This window comes from Populus nigra, chromosome 18 (assembly GCF_951802175.1).
Source record: "Populus nigra chromosome 18, ddPopNigr1.1, whole genome shotgun sequence".
Lineage (NCBI taxonomy): Eukaryota > Viridiplantae > Streptophyta > Magnoliopsida > Malpighiales > Salicaceae > Populus > Populus nigra.
In genome coordinates this window covers 12679666-12703091 of record NC_084869.1, presented here as the reverse complement: position 1 = coordinate 12703091, position 23426 = coordinate 12679666, and the positions used below count along the sequence as shown (strand labels likewise).

General features: G+C 32.3%; 2 protein-coding genes across 2 annotated transcripts; one reads left to right on the top strand and one right to left on the bottom strand.

Annotated features, from left to right (window-relative positions):
* Window positions 1-10429: 10429 nt before the first annotated feature.
* LOC133678562 (BAG family molecular chaperone regulator 7-like) lies at window positions 10430-14577 on the bottom strand. Its single transcript, XM_062100914.1, has 3 exons — window positions 13763-14577; window positions 13376-13666; window positions 10430-10858 (listed from the first exon to the last, which is right to left on the bottom strand). The coding sequence occupies exons 1-3, from the start codon at window positions 14453-14455 to the stop codon at window positions 10628-10630; spliced, it is 1215 nt and encodes a 404-aa protein (XP_061956898.1). The 5' UTR covers window positions 14456-14577; the 3' UTR covers window positions 10430-10627.
* Window positions 14578-17330: 2753 nt separating this feature from the next.
* Window positions 17331-22372, top strand: LOC133678398 (peroxisomal 2,4-dienoyl-CoA reductase [(3E)-enoyl-CoA-producing]-like). The gene is made up of 5 exons (XM_062100688.1): window positions 17331-17627; window positions 18168-18327; window positions 18614-18786; window positions 18874-19096; window positions 22060-22372. Exons 1-5 carry the CDS (start codon window positions 17439-17441, stop codon window positions 22212-22214), a joined length of 900 nt encoding a protein of 299 aa, XP_061956672.1. The 5' UTR covers window positions 17331-17438; the 3' UTR covers window positions 22215-22372.
* Window positions 22373-23426: the final 1054 nt, after the last annotated feature.

The window sequence follows — 23426 nt, the reverse complement described above, 5'->3', positions numbered from 1 at the left end:
AAATATTTTTCGATCAACGAAAAATACTTTCCGGTCAACGGAAAACACTTTTCCAGTCAAAGGAAAATTTGACTTGGTTTTCAGGAAAATGTTTTTCCTTTTAACTGTGTTTGTTTTTTGAAAAGTGGTTTCCGGGAAAACACTTTTCAAACTTTCATGTGTTTGTTTGCCATTAGAAAAGTTGGTCAACGAAAAACACTTTCCAGTCAAAGGAAAATTTGGCTTGGTTTTCAAGAAAGTGTTTTCTTGGAAAATGTAGGCGGAAAACACTTTCCGAAAGTTGTGAAAAATTTAGAAATGTCATTATTTGCTGATTATATCAAATTTGATCCTCAAACTTTTGATTGCTGTATATATTTTGTTTTGAATATTTATTTTTTAATTTCATCTCTTAAATTTTAATTTTTATATTAATTTTGATCCTTATTTTTATAATTGCTATTTAATTGCTATTTGCCTTTCCCTTATCATTTTTTTTATTGAAATTTTTTATCTATCAAATTTGATCCTCATTCTTTTGATTGTTACTTATTTTATTTGAAATAATTTATGAAATGTTAATTATTATTATTTCAATTTATTCATCTTTCAATTTTTTTATTTTTTATTTGATCTCTATTATTTTGATTATTATTTATTTTATCTGAGATAATTTATAAAATTATATATTTTTTTTCAATTTCATTCCCATTCAACTTTTTATTTTGTAAGATTTGTTCCTCATTATTTTAATAAACTTGAAAAAAATAAAACATTAATAAGTTATTTTCCAGGTCATTTTCCATAACATAACCAAACACTGGAAAGTGTTTTCTAATTTATTTTTCTTTACACTACCAAATATCGGAGAATACTTTTCCAGAATTCACTTTTCTGGAATTCACTTTTCTCGGAATTCACTTTAAAAAAAAATGTTTTCCAGCAAACAAACGGGGATGAGTTAAAACAGATTTCAGAATATTTTATATTAATAAAATTCATTTAATTAATTTTTTAATCTTATTTTATTTTTGTTTACTTTAGTTGATGGCTTGGAATAAACAAAAAAAAGTAAACAGAAAGGCAAAAAACTGCCTAACTTGCGTGGGGTCCACGGGATCTTGTGATTAGACGACACGTGGGAAAAAAGACTTTGCGGCCAAGCGCGTGGATACACCTATGAGTGAGTCGAGTCTGACGTGTTTACGTTTCAGCGCGGGTCCTACTAGGAAAGAGCTGTGGTAACCAAGTGTCTCGTCGCTTTCAGTAACAGGGTAACAGCTGGATGATGGTCAGCGATGACGGTCGTTTTATGCAAGGTTCCACGTGGCAGGCAGGGAGGATAAGGGGCCCTGGATGCTCTGTTCTAAGTAACTATAGCCACTGGATGATGTGAGGTGGCAAGAGATGGGATGTAGGGTCCATTGATTTAAGGGTTCAACCAATGATAACCACAGAAAGAACTACGGTGGCAGAGATGAAGATTGATGGGACTCAAACTGAAATGTCACCACAAACTTTGTTTAGAGAAATTTTTTCTACCCATCACCTTGAATCGGTTGTTTTTTTTTTTTATAAACTTTTAGGGCACGTTGCCTTTTAAAAGCTGCAAATTTTTCCCTCTTTTTTTTGTTTTTGTTTTTGTTTATATCCAAATAATAAATAGGTTGGAAGGGAGATCGATTCCGTAACCATAATATATATATATATATATATATATATATATATATATATATATATATATATATATATATATATAAAACTTTATTTCATAGATTTTCAATATGGATTACACGTTAAGAACTATGGGTTTTTTTTTAATACTAAATTTCTTAAAAAATAATAATTAAGAAACTAACATGATTTTAAAATATAGATTGCATTATAAGTAAACAGCACAACCACGTATGCTTTGCTGCTAATAAAATCACAATTCAAATTTATTTTTTAAATTATATAAGTTGTGTTGGTTTTTAAATTATTATATATTTTTTTAATTCTTTCTTATTTGGTGTTTATTATTCAAAAAGAAATTAGGAAAGTTCTATTTATTTTTTAAAAAATATATATATTATTTTTATGATATTAAAATAGTGATTGGAAATATAATACCGATTGTTTTTTTAAAATAATTTTTTGCTAAACAATATATTAAAATAATATTTTTTAATTTTTTAAAAATAATTTTTGATGTTAATAAATTTAAACAATTTAAAAATATATATAAAAAATAATTCTGAAACGCAATTACAGACAACCTCTAAAATTGTAACTTTCATATGGATTTGCTATTGCTACACCTATACCGATACAATACAAGTTTGAAAACATTCTATCACAATCACACCCATATTAAAATAGAAAAATTTAATGTAAATACACAAATAATTAAAATATGCCAGTCTTGAATAGTTAGGTGAAAATGATTAAGATATTAAATGAATTTTTTCCGTGTCAAGGAGAAATATGTGCTTGGACCAAATAGAAAAGCGTTTTGTTTTTACAAGCAAACTTTACCACCCACGCAAGAGAAAAAAAAAAAAACTTATACTATAGAGTATGAGCTAGCCACGAAGTCAAAATTCATGGCACTATTTAATTATTTATGGAAAAGTAAGTTATTATATAGCCTTCATGTCTTCGAGTTTAATATTATACGAAGAGAGTTGTGGTTGCCCTTAGCACACGTCTTGACCGAAGAAGTTAATCTCAATAATTCATCGTTAATTATGATTATGTACCTTTTTTTTTCTTTTTTTTTTCTTTTAAAAAGGGAATTTCGACCTAGTGGTTCAAGTCCTAACTGGAAAGCAGAAACATCCCACCATTGTCGACAACAACAATGCTCATTGCTCAATCTTTGTAGGCAATGACATGGAAAAGGTACGTGATGGGCCATGACCTTCTAGCTCCTCAAGTTTTTCCAAAAGAACCTTCCTCTCTTGTTCCATATGTTCCATATGCCCCTCCATTCTTATAAAATAATACGAATTAAATAACTATTAGGGCACCAAAAAATCTTGACACATTACCTAAATCCAGCACTTTATGAAATAATATTGAAATTTGAAAGAAAATTAAGGGTTGGGGCGATGAGAAGGATTGTTAAAGAGGAAGGCATTTGAATCAAAGGGAGTAAGGGGTCAACTTTGTTCCTTTGGAAAATTCGAAGATGTCGTTTGTGCTGGTGTGTGGTTGGTATCACATTGCGGTGTTATTGAAACCGTGTGTATTGTCTTAGTCACGGTCTTGAAAGTATTTGTTTAATTAATTCATAAAATAATTTCATATGGATTCCACTGAAAATTTCTATTGAAATATTACCCCTGAAAAAACTATATTTTGTATTTTAAAAAAAACTTGTATTTTTAAACTATAATTGCAAAAATTACCGATCATACACCGAATCATTGTTGTGATTTATGACTTGATCATATTATTTTAACAAATCAATATGGTAGAAAAACTCATTGAAAACAAATCTCTTGAGGTTCACACTTAACATGCTAATGTGAAACCAGACAACACACGTATTATTATTCTCTTCATACGTGCTTGAGACTAACCAGCAGCAGACACCAACCAGCCATCTGATCCTGCCGGGTCTAGCTTAAATGAGAACGACTAGTTAATTAGAATCTTAACTTTGGAATGAACATGGAATTCTTCACTGCAATTGGTAATAAAAAAGAAGTTGAGATTCGGGGAAGACTTTGTCGAACGGCAAGAGATGGGCTGTGCGCAGGGTCAGTCAATGGAAGCTGGCAAACAGGAAGGGCTGGTTTAAAAGGAACACAGCACAATTGAGGGTCAAAGACGCTGACAAGAGAAAAACGAAAGGAAGTAACTAGGAAAAGGAAACGATGAGAAACATTTGTGCATCGGAAAGTGAAAGAGAAACTTAATAGATTTTTGCCGTTTTCAAGGCCTTCTTCCTTTCTTGGTGGTGGCCATGTCGGGGGCCACTTACGGTTGGTTACCGAACCTTCTCTTTCAATGCCGACGTCGGTTGTGGTAAGTTGGACTATCTATGCATTTAATAATCTTGCTTCTAAGTGTAAATTTCGTGCAAGTCTTTTGACATTGATATCTCTTGGATTGTTCTTGATTCGTCGATCTCAAGGATTCATCAACGAAGACTGGAGTAAATTTCTGAGAAGGAAAGTGGAAGTAGCAGCACCACAAGAAGAGATATTCCTTTTTCCTTTCTTTTCATTAGACTCGTAAACATGGTTCAGAAACTGTCTCCAAAAAAAATCATTATGCTATCAAATCAATTCAAGTTAATGAGTTGACTTAGCAGTTTAAACTAAGTTTAATTGAATAATCAAATTATTAAAAAGCCTAATATTATATCAACTAGTTTTTATTGGATCAATTTTTCTCTGTTCGATGTAAATCAGGTTCTAGGCCATAAGTTTCTCCCATCAACCGGACATCGCAAGTTAGGTTAGTAACTATAGTTTAAAGCTTCCCTTGACTTTGTTTTTCAATTCCTTTCATTTAAAATTTTAGGTTTGAATTTATTTATTTATTTATTTAGTCTTGGTATAGATGAGCTAGCTAGCTTCTAAATATAAACTTCTTGATAATTGGGGAGGACCTAATTTTAATAGTAAAACACATTAATGGAAGCGTGAGATGGAGGCAATGGCTTCGTAAGATCCTCCAATAACAATAGATTAACACTCATCATCCAAGGAGATAAAAAATGGGCAACGCCCATGGTTTGTTTCAACATTCGGTGTACAATACGAAACACATTCATGCATTTCAATCACAAATATATATATATATATATATATATATATATTTTAATTCACTGCAATACCCATAATTTTGAAAAACCTCAAAGACGTTAATTATGATAAAAATGCCTTTTTTTGTGGAAAGAGTTTATATATTTTACATTATATTATGATAAAAATATATTTTACATTTTATTTTTCAATCACGAGGTTTGTATCATGCACCGGTACTGATTTCTTGCATGAATATTGTTGCCATCATGCCTGTCGTCATAGACGGGCATCAGTACTCCTGATTCTATCTACGTAAGTACCATAGATTGGTTTTCATTTTTCCTAATTCACAATCATCATTTAATAATTGTTTTGTTTTATAATTATTTTATTATCATGCATTTACCAAATATCTTCTTATGCCTTGGCGTAAATGTTGGTCGAATGACATTGACTTCAATGTTTTGACCTTTTTTATGATAATTAAACAGTTGTGATATGGAGACGTTAAGCCTTTGATCGTGTGTGTGTTTTTTTTCTATTGGGTATATGCTTTTTTCGTAGAGCTTATTGAAAGAATTACCATATTCTTTTGTTGGTGTGATGTAGTTTCTCTTGTAAAATTTACTTTTTTAAATTAAAATCATTTAAAAATTGATATTTTTATAGTTGAAAAGTATTTTAAAAAATACTTTAAAATATAATACAATGGCATCACCAAATGAAGACTTAAAATGTCGTCTGGGATTTGGATTAAAAATTAAAACTATAAAAAGTAATTTTTTTCTTAAATACATTAGTTCAAGTATAAATATATCATTTAGAATGCAATTAAAAAAGGTTTTATTATTATTAGATTTAATAATTTTAATGACAAAATTTTTTATTGATATTTACAGTAACAAGACATGTAATTATTTTATTGGTGAGATCACAAACCGAAAAACATCCATAAAAAACTCTCCCGAGACAATATCTCCTTCTCAAACTCCAGATATATCTCCATGTAAAACCTAATTTGATTAAATTGTTTTTTTTTTTTTTTTGATCTTGATACAAAACTGATCCCACAATACCTAATTGAGAAATACAAGGCAAGGAATTCTTAACTTGGAAGTAAAGTGGCTAGGTTGACTTGGACTTGGTTGCCCATGTCTGCCACGTTAACTAGAATCTGAATCTTGCAAACTAGCCTTTATAAAATTTAGAGAACTGAATAAAATATCACAGCACTGATCATAAAAGCTTTAAAACACATGGCATCGACGTAGCTAATGAGGTTGCAATAATAACAACATGTATTTTATAATCTCGAAAAATTATAAAATTAGTTATGTGGGTTTTCCAGAGAAACTTCAGGCAGGCATATGAGGTGACTTTTAGGTTTTGGTCAGTGTCTTGTAATTGAAAATAAAAAAATATAAATATAAATTAAATGATGTTTCTTGTATGATCTCTCTTATTTTATTCAGAATTACAAGATACCTGAACTTAAAACTAATAGGGTTAGGAGCACATGTTAGGCACAAGTTAGGTTTTTTTGGAAAATGAGAAGCAGCCAATAATGCAATAATGCCAGACCATGGAAAAACAACATTGCACTTAGATTCGGAAGAATCTTTGTTTGGTAACGTGATATATTGTATTTTAAAAATATTTTTTAATTAAAAATATATTTTTTAGTTTTTATTAATATATAAAAACCATAAAAATACTTTTAAAAATATAATTTATGATACATTTAAAAAATAATTTTGAATATAAATACATACCATTATAAAATAGATATGAATTCATCGGTTTCTAAGGTGTATATTAAAATAATATATTTTTAAAATTTTTTAAAAATATAATTTTAAATTTTAATAGAATACAATATGAATGGCGTTACAAAACAGGATCTAAATGCTTGTAGTAAATGTTGCCATGGTGTCAACATTATTTTATAAACTAAATGGTATGAAATTGTGAGAATTTCCTTTCTTTCCCTTGTGATTTGGCTTCAATGTTGTCGTTCAAAGTGCCTGTTCTTGACCCACTGCACTAAATTCAGGCAAAGGGTTACGGATGTGAGGGCACATCATCCAGACAAACATTTTCAACAACTCATTTATAACCATAAATGAGTCTTCACTTTATTTTTCTTTACGCCCGTGCCTGGCAAGAACACTTTGTTCATAAATCCCAGTCAGATTAAACGCGTTCAAACTTGGAAGTTTCCACTCGTGACCCATATCGATTCTCGGCAGAGGTAGGGCTTACATCAACCTAAAACTCAGGCTAACCAGTTTTCCAAACTTGAAATTTCTTACAGTCACATAACTTAAATGATATATAATCCAAATTTTGCAAACTTGAAGTTTCTTACAGTCAAATAATTTAAATGATATATAATCCAAATTTTGCAAACTTGAAGTTTCTTACAGTCAAATAACTTAAATGATATATAATCCAAGCTTGAATATATTCATGTGTATATAATCCTTCACGTATGATAAGAAAAACTCAAACAAACAATTCAATCTTAAATGATATTCAAAACCATGCAAGAAATTCATAAAAAAAAAAATCATTTTTAAAAGTTTAGACTGAGAGCATGACCATAACTTAATAATATTTTATAAAACCTTTAAAAATTATTGTCTCGTGAAGAGTACTTGTTTGAAACTTCATCAAAGAGAGAACTTAGTTTTCGTGCACAAAAAATCAGCCAGGAGTTAAGACACAAACACATCAATATATAATTATATATATAAGAGAATATTAAGATGGAATCAGAAAATATTGTAATTTATATTTAAGATAAATTAATAAGAATGAAAATACTGCTTATTTTTGTTATCATTATTGAGTATTGAGAATTGCAATATTACAAGGAAATTATATATATAGTTTGGTTCGGCTAACACATCACTCCTAAATAGTTTGGTTCGGCTAACTTAGGCTAACAAAACACGAACGTTTACTTGAACCTAAAACCTAAAACCTAAAATCTAAAAGTTATAACATATTATCAAGTTTGGTTAACCTACTTTTAAGGTATGATTTGTAAGGAAAAAGACGTTGTTGAGAGAGAGAGAGAGAGTCTCTTATCAATAATGTTGCATTATTTTTAATTATTCATTGTTTTACCAGTACGTACCAACTTGTAGCATTTGATTCTTCAGTACCGTAAAATTGGTCTAAATTTGCTCGCACATGTACAAAGGGAAGAAATCCCTTCTGCTTAAAAAATAAGAAGAAGAAGAGGAGAAGAAGAAGAAAAAAATCCACGACACCCTTGTTGACAATGAACAGCTGAAGCTTATAATATCTCCGTAAATGTAACCAGAAAGCATAACGTTGCAGGTTGCAATCAGTATCTTGAGTTTGCAATAACGGTTGTAATTTAAAATGTTTTTATTTAAATATATATTAAAATAATTTTTTTATTTTTTAAAAATTATTTTTAAAATTAACACAACAAAACAATTTAAAAACATAAAAAATATAATTAAAAAAAACAATTAAATTTTAAAAGAACACGGCATTTGTTGGTAGAACAGTAGAAGTTGAACTCATGCATGAAATAAGAATATATAATAAAGTCCTTGCCACTGGACCAAGTGGCTGCTTATAAATTTATCTGAACTCGTAGTTGTTTGAAGAAATTGCAGGGTCAAGTTTTTCTCTGGTTTTAAATAGACAATTTTCCATGGGCGACTCATGAGAACAGATTTGCTAGGGAAGACAAACTTTATGTAAACACAAAAAAGGCTGCATTGAATTTCTAAATAAAGCCCTATTTGAATTGGTTTAAAACAATGCCAGGAGGTTAGAGTATCCTGCTTTGGTTATTTCATGATATTATAAGATCTCATTTGTTTGCTGGAAAGTAGTTTTCTTTTAGAAAGTAAATTTTGAGGAAAGTGAATTCCAAGAAAGTATTTTCTGATGTTTGGTAGTGTAATGAAAAATAAGTTGGAAAACACTTTCCAGTGTTTGGTTATGTTATGGAAAATGAGCTAGAAAATAACTTATTAATATTTTATTTTTTTTCAAGTTTATTAAAATAATAAGGAACAAATCTTACAAATTAAAAAGTTGAATGAGAATGAAATTGAAAAAAAATATAATTTCATAAATTATCTCAGATAAAATAAATAATAATCAAAATAATAGAGATCAAATAAAAAATAAAAAAATTAAAAGATGAAGAAATTAAAATAATAATAATAATTAAAATTTCATAAATTATTTCAAATAAAATAAGTAACAATCAAAAGAATGAGGACCAAATTCGATAGATAACAAATTTTAATAAAAAAATGATCTCTATTATTTTAAGAGATGAAATTAAAAAATAAATATTCAAAACAAAATATATATAGCAATCAAAAGTTTGAGGATCAAATTTGATATAATCAGCAAATAATGACATTTCTAAATTTTTCACAACTTCAGGAAAGTGTTTTCTGCCCAAATTTTCCAAGAAAACACTTTCCTGAAAACCAAACCAAATTTTTCTTTGACTGGAAAGTGTTTTCTGTTGACCAACTTTCCTAATAGCAAACAAACACATAAAAGTTTGAAAGGTGTTTTCCCGGAAACCACTTTTCGAAAAACAAACACAGCCAAAAGGAAAAATATTTTCCTGAAAACCAAGTCAAATTTTTCTTTGACTGAAAAGTGTTTTCCGTTGACCAGAAAGTGTTTTACTTTGACGGGAAAGTGTTTTTCATTTACCAAAAAGTATTTTTCGTTGACCACCTTTTCTACTGGCAAACAAACACATGAAAGTTTTGAAAGTGGTTTCCCGAAAACTATTTTCCGGAAAACAAACATGGCCTAAGTATCTTAGGGTTTAAGAAATGTTAAAATAAAATATACCTTGCAATAGATATAATACTTAATTAATTATAAGAGTTTCATGTAAATTGGTTAGATTTTAAGGATATAAATAATTATTTTACTGTGAAATTTATATTACCAAATGAATAGCATTTGATTTTTTAAGGTGACGTTATTTTTTGAGTCGTCATTGTTAGGAACTTACATAATTGTTGAACAATTAAATAATTTCTTGAGTAATTAATAAAATAAGTTGTTGGTACAACAAATGAAAGAAAATTGCTTTATAATATGATATTATCCACCAATTGCGAAGCTCAAAGGGACTGTTTGGCTTGTCATTTTTTGATATTTTTTTTCCAATTAATATGTTTATGTTTTTGGATTATATTGATGTAAAAAATAAACTTTTAAAAAATAAAAAATATAAGGACTTTAAAACAGAAGTGCTGATCACGACAATTAGGTCAATCCTGGCACCTACAGGGCCTAAAAATGGTCACTAGAAACTCATCACGACAATTACTTGAATCATTCAAGTCAGGCAAGCCCCCACTCTCATTGTATCGGAGCCCAGAACACGTCTGTGTCCTGTCTGGCTACAAGGGGTCTCCTACACAGACCCACACTAGTCCCCAATAAATGACCAATGACCCACACGCTTTCATCAGAAAATACAGAAAGCTCGAGGTAAAGAACACACGCATTCTCCGGCAGTGATGAGATGCAGGTTCATAATGCCCTGCCTAATCCTATCTGTGAGCAAACTAAACATGACGCGAAAAGATTAAAAGACATGAGGTGATCTAATGTTTAATCATATAAGATTAACTGGACTCTAGGGTGAGAGAATTAATAAACTAGGTGAAAACTGGAAGTGAAGACATGAAAATCAGAGCACACAACTCTCATTCAAAAGACAACAGCAAGCTAGGGCAACCACATCAAACATGGCATGATGAGTTAACAGGAGCTTTCAAATTGCGTTCAATATTCTACAACAAGAAAGAAAGAAGCCGGGACACCCAAGAAAAACACACAAGGGGAATGAGTTTTTCTTACTAAACATGACTTGCTTACAAGCATGCCTCAAAGGTGGCGGTGCCATCCTCTTCTTTATCAAGCATCTGGACAACCTGGGCCACACCTTCAGCAATTTCCTTTCGAATGACACCATCAGGCATATCAAATGTTCGTCTTCTCATAGAAAGTGATTTACCAGCAGGCTGGGGGTCCACCACATCAAGCATTGCCTCCAGCTCATCCACCATTGACCGTTTTGCAGCTCGAACCATTAGATCAGCTCCCTACACAACCCAACACATCAAATGCACATTAAAGAACCAATAGAAGTAAGGCAATGTTAGGCAGGAAGGGAGCTACTTAGCTGCCGTCACCCCCACCACCAAAACCAACATATTCAGAAAATGAGAAGCGGGTATTTTAGATCTGTACAGCAACTAGTCTAACCATGAGATCCAAGATATCTAGCCATTCTCCTTTTCCCCCATTAAACTTGGACATCTAAGATCTAATTGGCATGACAATAGTAGTAAAAAAGAGATGGTTCATATAATCATATTCGGTTATTGATCCTTGAGTATTGCAGACATGACTTACAAAAAAACAGACTGGCTGCATAAGCAAAGTTCATCACAATCAGAATGGCACTCTTAATGCAAACTCGACAACACATACATATTCTCTCGAGCCAAAATAATAATAATCATGATAAAACTAAAATTAAAACATCTAAATAAATGGTAGAAGAGACACAACATAAGACCTCTCTCATGGGTCATCAAATGTAGTAAATCAGTTCATTACATTTTTTTTAAACATGTCTTTTACAGGAAACCTGATGAATTAGGCATGGAAATATTACTTTAGCACCCCACACACACACATATATATATATACATACTTTTTTTTTAGATGAAGAGAATGTGAGGAATTTAAATGAGCACAGAAGTTCAGTTCTTGACATCTAGATTTAAGAGCTGACAAGCATCACCATCAGTTTTAACAGGGAAAGACATAAAAAACAGGTAGAAATTGTTAACTTCCTCAATCAACTAGAATCAATTGTTGTGTTTCAACTCAAGTGTTATAAAAGGAGGGTGAGCCTTAGCCTATGTTTGATAATGTGGTGGGAGCAGCTACAACCACAAGCTCAGTTATTTGGTACAATTGCAAAAGCATCAACATAATACATCTGCAATTGGTACATCAAGATAGTATAAAGCTGTATCATTTATGTGAAATCCTTGTACGAAATGAATGTAAAAGAGGTTAACAAATGTACTCCACCATACCTGTTTTCTAATAGCATTCATATAAACACTGAGACCCTCAAAGTTCATTCTTCTTCATTTTTTCTTTTCAAATGAGCAACCAGTAAACAGACTAAATCCCAATTTGAGGCCGGTAGAAAATTCAAGACACTATTACCAAATAGGACCCAAGTGAATGAGGGCAAAACATGTTAAAATTAATCACTGGTAAAAAACGGAAGATGAAGAAAAAGAACAGAATCATATGATCACACAGCAACCTAAAGCTGAGGAAAAGAAAGCCAACCAGATATGTTAGAGCATATCTAACTAATTGGGTCAATGATTGATGTAGTGGACCCGATCCATCCGATAATTTCTTCATAAAACTACCTATCCTTATTTCTGATTTGGTACTTGCTACTTTTTCCTTCAACATTAAGATTTGAACTAGGACCTACCTAAACCACAGCCCATTCCATAAACATTTCAGCTAAAGAACAACTGAAAGTTATATCTTCAATTATATAGCCAATTAAGAAATTTAAGAACTGCTACATCAAGTTCAGCTCTCGGCCATTGAATTTCAATATGATCATTCTGGCTGGTTTTTACCACTCAACCTAACATCACAGAGCACCTGTCCCATCCAAGATCTATCAGACTGGACATCCATGTAAACTCTAGTAGCTCATATTCAAAATCGAGACAAATTATAGCCTTTCAAAATTAGAGAAATTGCAGTTGAAACTTGCCAACACCAAGAAGCTGAAAGCAAATTATACATCTAGATGTAGCCTACGAAAACATGGTAGCACTGCACTTCACGAACCAAAATGTTATGTGCATGTTTTATCATCCCAGTTCCACAAGGTTATGGGAATGACAAGCTTGACCACCACATTTTCCATGTAATTAATATTGCAACCAAACAAATTAGAACCAAGCTATCTAGCAAGTTCATTTGCTTGTTACAGAACATACAAGACACTAGCCATGTGAACAGCCAATATCAAAATCATAGGTGAGTATTGGTTGTTTAATACTACAATAGTTGCATTCAATCATTGAACAAGAGGACATCTTTAGTGAGATCAAACAGCAGCTCTCACATTTTCCTAAACATGTGTGCCCAACTTTTTAACATAATTTATCAAAACAAACAAACATGATCTATAAAATTCTTAATTCGATGTACTCTTTCAGTACTAATCTTAATAGTCAAAATATGAAGATAGCTAAATACAACACGAGAATGGATGCAATCCAAAAGATTGTTGTAATAATTGATGCAAAACTACTACGTTGATAAAATTCTGGAAAACACAATGTAGCATGGGATTTTATAAAGGAAAAATCTTCCATGAAATCTATTCAGGTACTCAATCAAGCAACAACGGCAAATTACTAAAACCATGCCTAGAAAACTTCAAACCAGTTCCAAGTCCAACAATTTAACGTCAACATCAACAGCAACCGTAAGTAATCATCTAAGCACATTTCAAGCAAATTGCAGAGCCTGTCATTTCAAATAAGCAAAACATGATTTACCTCAATGGCATCAACAGTAAGAAGCAGCACAATAATTTTCTCCGAAAACCTCTGCCTCTCCTCAGCATCACGCGCAACATGGCGCCTATAAGAAAAGTTATTGAACAAAGCTCTAAGCTCCTTCAACTTAGCTTTTGCAATCGCCAACTCTCTAAGCGCACGAAGTGCCTGTGATCTCCGGATCAAATAAGCCCTAAATGTAATCTGAATCAACAATGCTGCATCCTGAGGCGACAATTCCTTCTTCTTCCCCTTCCTCTTCTCCACCACTCCAGCTCTCTTTGCAAATGCCTATAAGAACATACAATAAAAACGTGATCTTTTCAACTACTATTCTCGTTCAAGCACATTTAACTAACTTGAATGCAGGAAAACAGCACAGATTACCTGGCGCAAAACAACAGCTCCATGATCAGGGTAATCTTCGATTTCAACAAGGCGCGTGGCGCACTGTCCTTTCTTCTCCTTAGCCTCTATCTTTTTCTCCTTCTCCTTCTCTTTCTTTTCTGATTTGCTACCGTCACCTGCAAATCCATTTGATGTTTCAAACGTATACTTCCGCGAGATAGGAATCTCTTCCTCTCCTTTTCCTTTAATCTCAGCAGTCCATTTATAATTCTTAATCTTCTCTTCTTTCTTCTTCTTCTCTTCTCCTCCTTTGATCTCTGCTGTCAGTTTATACTTCCTTTCTGTCACCGGTCCTTTAATCTCCGCTGTCCACGTGTACTTCCTCTCAGCACCACTCCCGCCGTTGATCTTCGGGTTGACTAGCCTGTCAAACTTTGACTCGAGCTCGCTGACGCGATCATGAAGAGTGTGCAAGCGCAAGTCAGTCTCAAATCGGTCGTGGATACTCTTGCTCGTGTAAAACGAACGCGGTTTAACCAGATCAGTCACTGTATCAAAAACCTCGAAAGAGGTAGGCTTCGAGCACAAGAGATCGAAAGCAGCAAAACCGAGCTCCTCGGGTTCTTCAAAGGATGGAAAAACGAGTGATTTCGGAGTGAAAATGGAGGTTTCTCTGAGTAAGACGGGAGCATAGTGCGGCTCGAAGATTTCGATTCTTCTAAATCGGCTCATGAGTCGGGCGAGTTTTGAAGGCTTACTCGGTGAGTTGGGGGGGGGGGGGGGGGTGAAGTAAAGTGGACGATAGAGTGAAATGAAGATGTTGATGGTGAGTAATTAAGGGAAATCCAGAGGACAAGAAGACAAGAGTGTGAGTTCAACGAGGAATTAGAATGACATAAATTGGAGGATAGTCAAAAGTAGATCATAAGGGTAAAACGGGGATTTTATTTTGAGTGCGATGTTTGTCTGGATTTGATAGCGAGGATTAGTGGATAATAAGTCTCCATTAACGGTGCTAAATGACATCCTTTTTATGACTTGTAGATTGTTGATTTTTTCCCACCAAATAATAAATAAATAAATAATTTTATTTTAGCAATTCATTATAAATTATATCTATTATTACAGTAAAAACACAGTTTAGAATTTTATTGAATTTATATTATTCTAAAAATGTTTTTGAAATTCATCAAGATTAAATTATTATTTTTAAATGATTCCAAGAATACATTGTTTAAATGATTTTGCAGAGTTTTAAAAAATTAACTTGGACACAAGAAGTGAATAATTTATTTAGAATTTAATTGATGAGTTATTAATTACTTCATAAAATAATAGATGAGATTTTATGCTGTATTTTAAATTTTTTTATTTGAAAATAAATTTCATTATCAAGGAATTTAATTTTTAAGCTTTTAGAATCCTTTGAATTAGTAGTGAAGTTTTATATTTGAAATCATTCTGAATGATGATAATTAAATTTTTAATGAAATTTAATCTTTAAAAATGATACAAAAATAAATTAGAGGTCAATCCTTTTGATTTACCGTATTAAAAAAAAGGAGATAATATTAAAATTATTTTTTTAAAAAAATAATCATCTACAATGATAATATATATAAAAACTTTTTTTACTATTCTAAACAAGTAAATTCAACTTATTTATTGAAATTGAATTAAATTCAACTCAATTACAGTCAAGAGTTAGTTCAAAATAACATGTTAGTATATATAATTAATTAAAAAAGCAACAAATCTCAATTATTCAAACTAAGAATAAATAAAACAAAACAAAGAGTGATAAACCTAAGTTTTTTTAAATGATAAAATGTGTGAAAGATATTAAACAATACGAAAAACTGCTATAAATTAACAAAGTGAATTCATCATTATCTAAAAATAGAATACTACAACCTAATTTTGCAATATTGCTAAAATTGATTCCACGTAATCTGTTTTATGTTCATATATATATATATATATATATATAATAAAATGATATAATTTTAAAGAAATTAAATGGAGTATAAGTAATTATAAAAATGACATCTCATTAATTTATCACATTCATCCCTAAAAAAACAACTAAGATCTAGCGTAGGATGTGTGCCTGCCCAATCACCTCTTGTCTACAAGATTAAACCGTTAATTAAATAGATTTCCAAGGTTTAAAACACGGGTCGCCGCATATTAGAGGAGGATGAAAGTACAGAAGTGTCCATGACCTGATCAAACAATTACGGGGACATGAGAATCTGGTAGTGCGATTACAGCACGGAGGAGCGCATCATGTGGGGTCCGAGAATTTGTGTCCTTTGTTATCGCACGTGATTTAAGGGCTTGGGCTCGGCTTTCTCTTTTCAAGAGGCTCCGATTGAAATTCTATTTTTGGTATTTTTCGGCCCTTACTACTATTTGGACTGGCTAATCAGCTGCATCTCACTCTGATAATTCGGGTGGAAATCTATCATAAAAATTATATTTTGATCATATTTATTTTTGTATTTTGAAAGTATTTTTTAAAAAATTTAAAGTTTATTTTATTTTTTTATTTTAAATTAATATTTTTTAGTGTTTTCAAATCATCTTTACATGCCAATATTAAAAATATCTTTTAAAAAATATATTATTTTAATATTTTTCCGAGTAAAAACCATTTTAAAAAGCAACCACAACTATATTATCAAATACCTTCTTAGTTTAATGTCACATTGAGGTTTAAACCGGTCTTGGATTAAAAATAAAATAAAAAAATTACCCTAGTTTAATTTAATTTAAAATTCTAGTTGTTTATAATCTTGTTGATCCATGTAAAATTAAAAAATTTATTGATATTATTTTTAAAATAATATTATTTTAATTCTTTTAAAAAAAATTATAGCTAATCCTGCCAACCTGCCATCCAAATTTTGCCCCGGTTGAGCTCCTTTTCTGGCTTGAAACTATATGGATTGGTGAATTTATTGAATTTTCTAAGAAAATAGTTGACATGGTGTAATTTTTTAATTCTCCCCGGAAAACTTAACCCGGATAACTTTTGATGATCCTGTGATGGAATTGGCATGGTTTGAAACAAAACGGGCGTGCGATAATGAAAAATTTGATATTTAAATAAATTTAAAACAAAAAAGAATAGCATATATACAACACTCTCGAAGACATACGAGAGGCCTAAGCACATTTTGATAACCCGAGTTCCATGTCAAATAAAAAAAATTGACATATTGATAAACAAATATTAATGGTATCTTATAAATATTAAATTTGTGTTTAGGTATTGTTGTGTAAAATACTTTTTAAAAATAATTTTTATTTGAAAATATGTAAAAATAAGTTTTTAAAATTTTTATTTTTAACATTGGGACACGCAAATCATTAAAATAAACTTTTTTTAAAATATTAATTTAATATATTTTAAGTAAAATATAATTTTAAAACACATAAATAAATAAATAAAAACTGCAACGCCGATCACACTCCCCCATCACTCAGGCAATGTAAATGTAAAACCAAAAAAAGAAAGATACTATAATTTTTTGAGCACATAAAAAGAAATAAAAAAGAAAGACAGAATCTGTGGCTGAATTTTCTCTGTTGATACACATCACATGCCAACGATATTATAAAATAATAAAACAGAGTTACGATCAACCAAATTTTACATCGAGAAAAAGCGAGCAAGGAGCTGCAAACGAGGTCAAGGAAGAAGGCATCAATGGTAGAGTCACCATTCAAGCCAGAGATACTAAGAGGGAAGGTAGCTTTATTGACAGGAGGTGGGTCAGGAATCGGGTATGAGATATCTCTACAGCTTGGCAAACATGGAGCATCTATTGCCATCATGGGTCGACGTAAACATGTTGTTGACTCTGCTGTTTCCTCTCTTAACTCGCTTGGAATTCCTGTAAGTCTCTCTGATGATATCATCTTTTTGACCATCTGGGTTATCTTTATTTTGTTTCATTTCCGTCTGTTTGATGATTTTTTGAACTCTTGATGTGTTTGGTTGCTGAGAAAGCACAGGAAAGGTCCAGGGAATTCCAGTTATCATTATTTATTTTTTGAAAATACGCCTCCTTTTTGGCCAGTTAACTGCTTGAAACGACTTCCCGTTTTGCTTGCAATGAGGAGTTTTATACTGAAACGACATGTTGTTTGGGAGGAACACGATGATAGTCATATGCACTGTATATTATTAGAAAAGTGAATTCTTCAGTGCCTTTGAAAAATCCAAAGGGATTGAAGAAGCATGGAAACTACCTTGAATCGGATGTTTCAAACATTCGATTATGGAGGAGGGCATTGAATGCTGTTTACATACCTTTTCAATTCCTCTGAAGGCAATCTATTTCTCATGTTTAATTTAGCTGGATAATTGGTAGTATTAGCATCTGGTTTTGTCTGTGTAGAAGTGAAAACATTTTTGTTATTGTGTACGCTGCAGGCAATAGGATTCGAGGGAGATGTTCGCAAGAGAGAAGATGCAATAAGAGTCGTGGAATCTACTTTCAAGCATTTTGGTAGGCTTGACATTCTTGTAAATGCTGCAGCTGGCAATTTTCTTGTTCCTTCCGAGGATTTATCCTCCAATGGATTCAGGACAGGTTGGTTTTTATTCTTAAGCACAGGCATAATCTGTGCAGTTGGTTTTGACTTTAAGAACTTCAAAACTTTGTTAAATATATTTTGGAGTTTGGTACGATTATTTCAGCTGAATTTTAGATTGTTAAAATTTTTTCTAGTTATTTTACGAATTTATGCTTAATAGTAGCGAAGATTGTATCGGTTGTTCCAATAACGTAACAGAAGTCTCATCTCTCACATTGATAGCCCATGAAAGGCTGGTCTTAGAGGAGCAAAGTTGAGTAACCCTTTTCTTCTTTTCTGCAGTAATGGATATAGACTCTGTTGGCACTTTCACAATGTGCCATGAAGCACTCAAGTATCTAAAGAAAGGGGGACTTGGGAAGGATCCATCTACAACTGGCGGAACAATTATAAACATAAGTGCGACTCTGCATTATACAGCAACATGGTATCAAATCCATGTATCTGCTGCTAAGGTTAGTTAGTTAATTCTGCAAGTTATCAAGTTTATGTTCTAAAGTGTGTATAAATATCTTCCCAACGTTTTTTTTATTGGTGTCCAGGCAGCAGTTGATAGCATTACAAGAAACTTGGCATTGGAGTGGGGAACAGATTATGATATCAGAGTTAATGGGATTGCTCCAGGTCCTATTGGAGACACTGCAGGCATGAGTAAACTTGGACTCGAAGGGATATTGAGCAAAGCTATGGAGAAGATGCCTCTGTTTAAAGTGGGAGAGAAATGGGATATAGCCATGGCTGCTGTCTATCTTGCATCTGATGCAGGTTAGGGCTGCATATACTCTGTCTATTACTTGATCCTTTTATGTAATTCTGTGCAATGTTTTACACTGCCCTTTACAAACACTATAACTAGTGTTGAAGAAAAGCTTAAGCACTCCATTTCTACAGAGGTTGTAAATGAGAATGTCTAGCTCTGATCGCTTAGCACAAAGTTTTTTGTCCAGCAGGATCAATCAAGGACCTTATAAAATAGTTAATTACCTAAAACGTCAAACTGTCAATTATAAATTAATTTAGAACAACAATTTATTATGTATTTGTATAAAGAATAAAACTTATATAATTAATACAAGCATCTAATATAAAATATAAAAAAATTTAGAGTTAAATATACTGGTTATCTAGAATTATGTTGCTTAAGTCTGAAGGTGAGCTTTCGCGTTGCAATACAAATTTGAATTTCAAATCTAATAAAATTTAATCCAAAATTAAATAGATAAAAAAAATTGAGAATATTTTAATTACTTAAGCTGTGACTTCTCCTTGTTTTTATTTTTTTTGAAAAATGATACGTAGAGAGGAAGCTATGCTTATTATATTAATAAAAGACCTAAACATATTTAGTATATGACATGTATATTAAAGATTTGAATTAGAAAATTTTATTAATTTGTGACATTTAATTAATACATCTTACATACAACTCAATATTGTAATATTTTCAGCAGGGTCATTTCAATACATTTACCTTTAAAATTTTTAACTATCAACATGCATATATGGGTAGTATATTTTTGACATTTTTTTTTAATTGAGATACCTCTCAATATATGTCTAGCCCTACCAGCTGTCCAGTAACAATAATTTTGAAGCATCTTGCTTTCAAATTTAGGTAGTTTTTTTGCCACTGCGATTCAGCAAGTAGCCGAGATATGGGGACTTGGTTTGCAACAGTTACAGAGGTTTAGTGCAAGAGTGGAGTTATCCAGGTTGTAGAGATAGTGGGAGGGAGAAAGCATAGCTTTCATGACTCTTGTGTATAGAAAGCTTGATACGTTAGAAGTTTAGAACGACCTTCTATGGTCTTATGCTGTGACTTGATCTCTTATTTATTACCACTTTGTTTTCTTTTTTCAGTTTTAGAAATCCCCAGCTACCATTTTGACAAAAAGAAAGGTATCCTTTGCCACTTTCCGCAGGCAGATGGGTGTTCTCCCAAGTAGCTTTTGTAGTTGTGGTATAAAAAAAGTTATAAATTGTAGTTTTTTCATAACCAGGATTTTAAGAGAGTTTTTAATGGGATCCATGTAAAACTGTAGTTGATGAAGTCTTAAAAATCCAAATAGCTTAGGAATAGGGCTCCTGAGTTAGATAATTGGCTAATCAATTGGTCTTAGCAATCTTATCCATTCTCCCTAGCCAAGGTAGGTGTTTGGTAGACTAAGGTGACTTGTGACTAGTGTCTGCAAAAGGTTTTATTTGGTGAAGGTGAGAACTCTTCGATGCTTAAATAAATAATTTTTTAGAGAGAAAAAATATAACAATATTCTAGAGAGAAATACTTAGAAAATATATATGCAGTAGAGAATGAAAATTGTGAACCTTTGATTTGAAGGTTTTATAATGTATTTATAGTCTATGAGTTTTGTCTTTTTGTGAAAAGGAGGGTCTAAAGTGTAATTTTACCCTGATAACATTTAATGAGGTATAAATATCCTTTACATCTATATTAATGTTTGATAGAAATCTGGTGGGTCCGTGAAGGACTTTTATACACCTAAAATATATAGAGAAATTAGGGTTTAAGTTGTCAAATATAGCTAAGCCCATAGAGACTGATTTTTTCCCCTAAGCTAGACCTAAAAAAGGAGAGTCATCCCATTGGATATGCCCCAAGTATGATGGTCATCCTCTTAGGCGTGTCAAGGGAGGATGGTCATTTCCTTGGGCTTGCCAGGAAAGATGGTCGTTACCTTGGATTTTTTGAACTGTCAAGTCTAAGTATCTTGAGTCTAGCATGTTTTCCATACCCACGTTACCTTAAACTTAGCTAATTGTCAAGTCCAAGTACATTGAGTGTGACATGTTTGCCAGACCCATGTTATATTGGATTTGGTTGACTGCTAAGTTCAAGTGCGTTGCATCTACCATGTTCATCAGACCCACATTACCTCATTCACTTAAGCATGCCGAGGGAGGATGATTGTTACCTTAGACTTGGCTGACTAACAAGTTCAAGTGCAATGGACTTGACTAACTGCCAAGTCCAAGTGTCATATGTCTAGCATGTTCGCTAGACTCATATTATCTCATTTCTTTGGATGTGTCAAGGAAGGATGATCATTCCACTGGAGATGCTTAAAGGAGGATGATTGTTATCTTGAGAATTTGATTGACTGCCAAGTCCTAGTACCTTGTATTAGGCATATTTGCCAAACTTACATTACCTTATTGAAGTGTGCATGTTTTCCCAAAAATTTATATTCGTAAATCTTTCTTGATTTGATTTTTTGCTAAAGATATATTGATAAAAATTTGGTTGATCATTAATGTTCTGATTAACCAAATACTTTTAAAACTATGCAAAATACAGTTTTAACAACACTTTCCCACTTGGCCAATCAGACCCACCCTTAATCATTAACTCAAAGCATCCTAGTAGGGAGGAAGAATGCATCCATGCAAAATATGAATGTTTCATTTTTTTTTCCATGATATAAACTTTTGAGGAGCTTTTTCGAGTTCACTGCAATCAAAGATCTTATGAACACCTTTGTTGAACTTGAGCCGCTTTATATATTTGCAATAAGTTAATCCGGAAATCATATAGCAATCCAAGTTATCACCGCCTACCTCATTGCCTTCCCAGTCTGATGCCTTTTGCTCCTCCGATTGCGTATGATTAAATTGCTGCCATCTTTTGTGAGAGAGAATTCTGCCTGTCTTGTTTATTCAATTTTCGTATTGTACCTTTGAATAATGTTATGAATCATTTTACTGTTTAGGAAAATATGTCAATGGAACAACATTGGTTGTTGATGGAGGTGAATGGCTGAGCAAACCTCGTCATTTTCCCAAAGACGCAGTGAAGCAACTGTCCCGAGTGGTGGAGAAGAGGTCCAGACACGCACCGGCTGGAATAGCTCGGAGCAAGCTATAACTCCCATCAGATAACAGGGAATTCAACTGGATTTCGTGCCAGAAGATTTATTCTATCAGATCACAAATTATGCGCAGTCGCTACTTCCTATAAATGAAATAATTCTGTTTTAAGAAATCAAAGCATGAATAATACAGAATTTCAGACTGGTTTAGAAAGTTTTGAGGGAATTACATTACTAGTCTAGACTGTCATATTATGGCTTGGAAGTCACTCAACTCCAATGGATACCATGGTGCCTTTTCTTAAACTACATGAAAACAAGAAATACCAAATAAACACACATGGTGAAATCATCCAGTACTAACCAAGAATCATTTTCTTAATCTACTTCAGTTACAGTAAAACCTCAAACTACTGCAGTACACCATGAAAGAAACAAAACCCATTAACACAAATGTCCAAAACGACATTTTTACCAGATCCCAAGAACCAAAACCAATTACAAAGAACCCCAGAAAAAACCTCAAGACAAAGCGTTAAAAAGATGGGGGGGGGGGGGGGGAAACCTCTACAGATAGAATAAAGTGGGAACCTTTTGAGGAACACCATGGGGAGAGACAATGATGTAAGATAGCTTAAATATGGTTTATAGATCACTTGTAAACATAACAAACTTAATTCCATAAAGACTCCGGCTTCTAAATGGCAGTGACATGCAGTTGAATACACGACCATTTCCCCCCACTCACCCTTGTATAGTCATTGAAATTATACAGGGTGAAGGGGAAAAGGCCTCCACTTCTAAGATGTTCAAAAGAAGTCCCACCTCACGACAACTAAAACAAGATCCAAAACTTAAAAGAATCCAAGAAAAAGAGGGGAAAAGAAAGAAAATGGCGTTATCAAGCTTCAAGATGAACTTGTTTAAATCTTTAAACAAGGGGCATCGATCAAAGCTTAGTTCTGTCCTTATAGTCATAAGGACATGATACTGACATCAACGAACGATGAAAATGGAATACATTTACCAAGTCTTCGGACTTTGCCATGTCAAGGAATCAAATATTATCAGTTAATCATCAACAAGCCAATCACAGGACCGCCGACAAGTCAAGCTAGTGTAAAACTTGTAATGACTAAATCCAAAAAATGGAAATTCCAACGCTGAAAGTGACAAGCATAACCTGTTTCTTATCGCGACCATCAACTGAACACAAGCCATTAATTCAAACACGAAACTGTAAGCCACAGAGTATCAACTATATATCA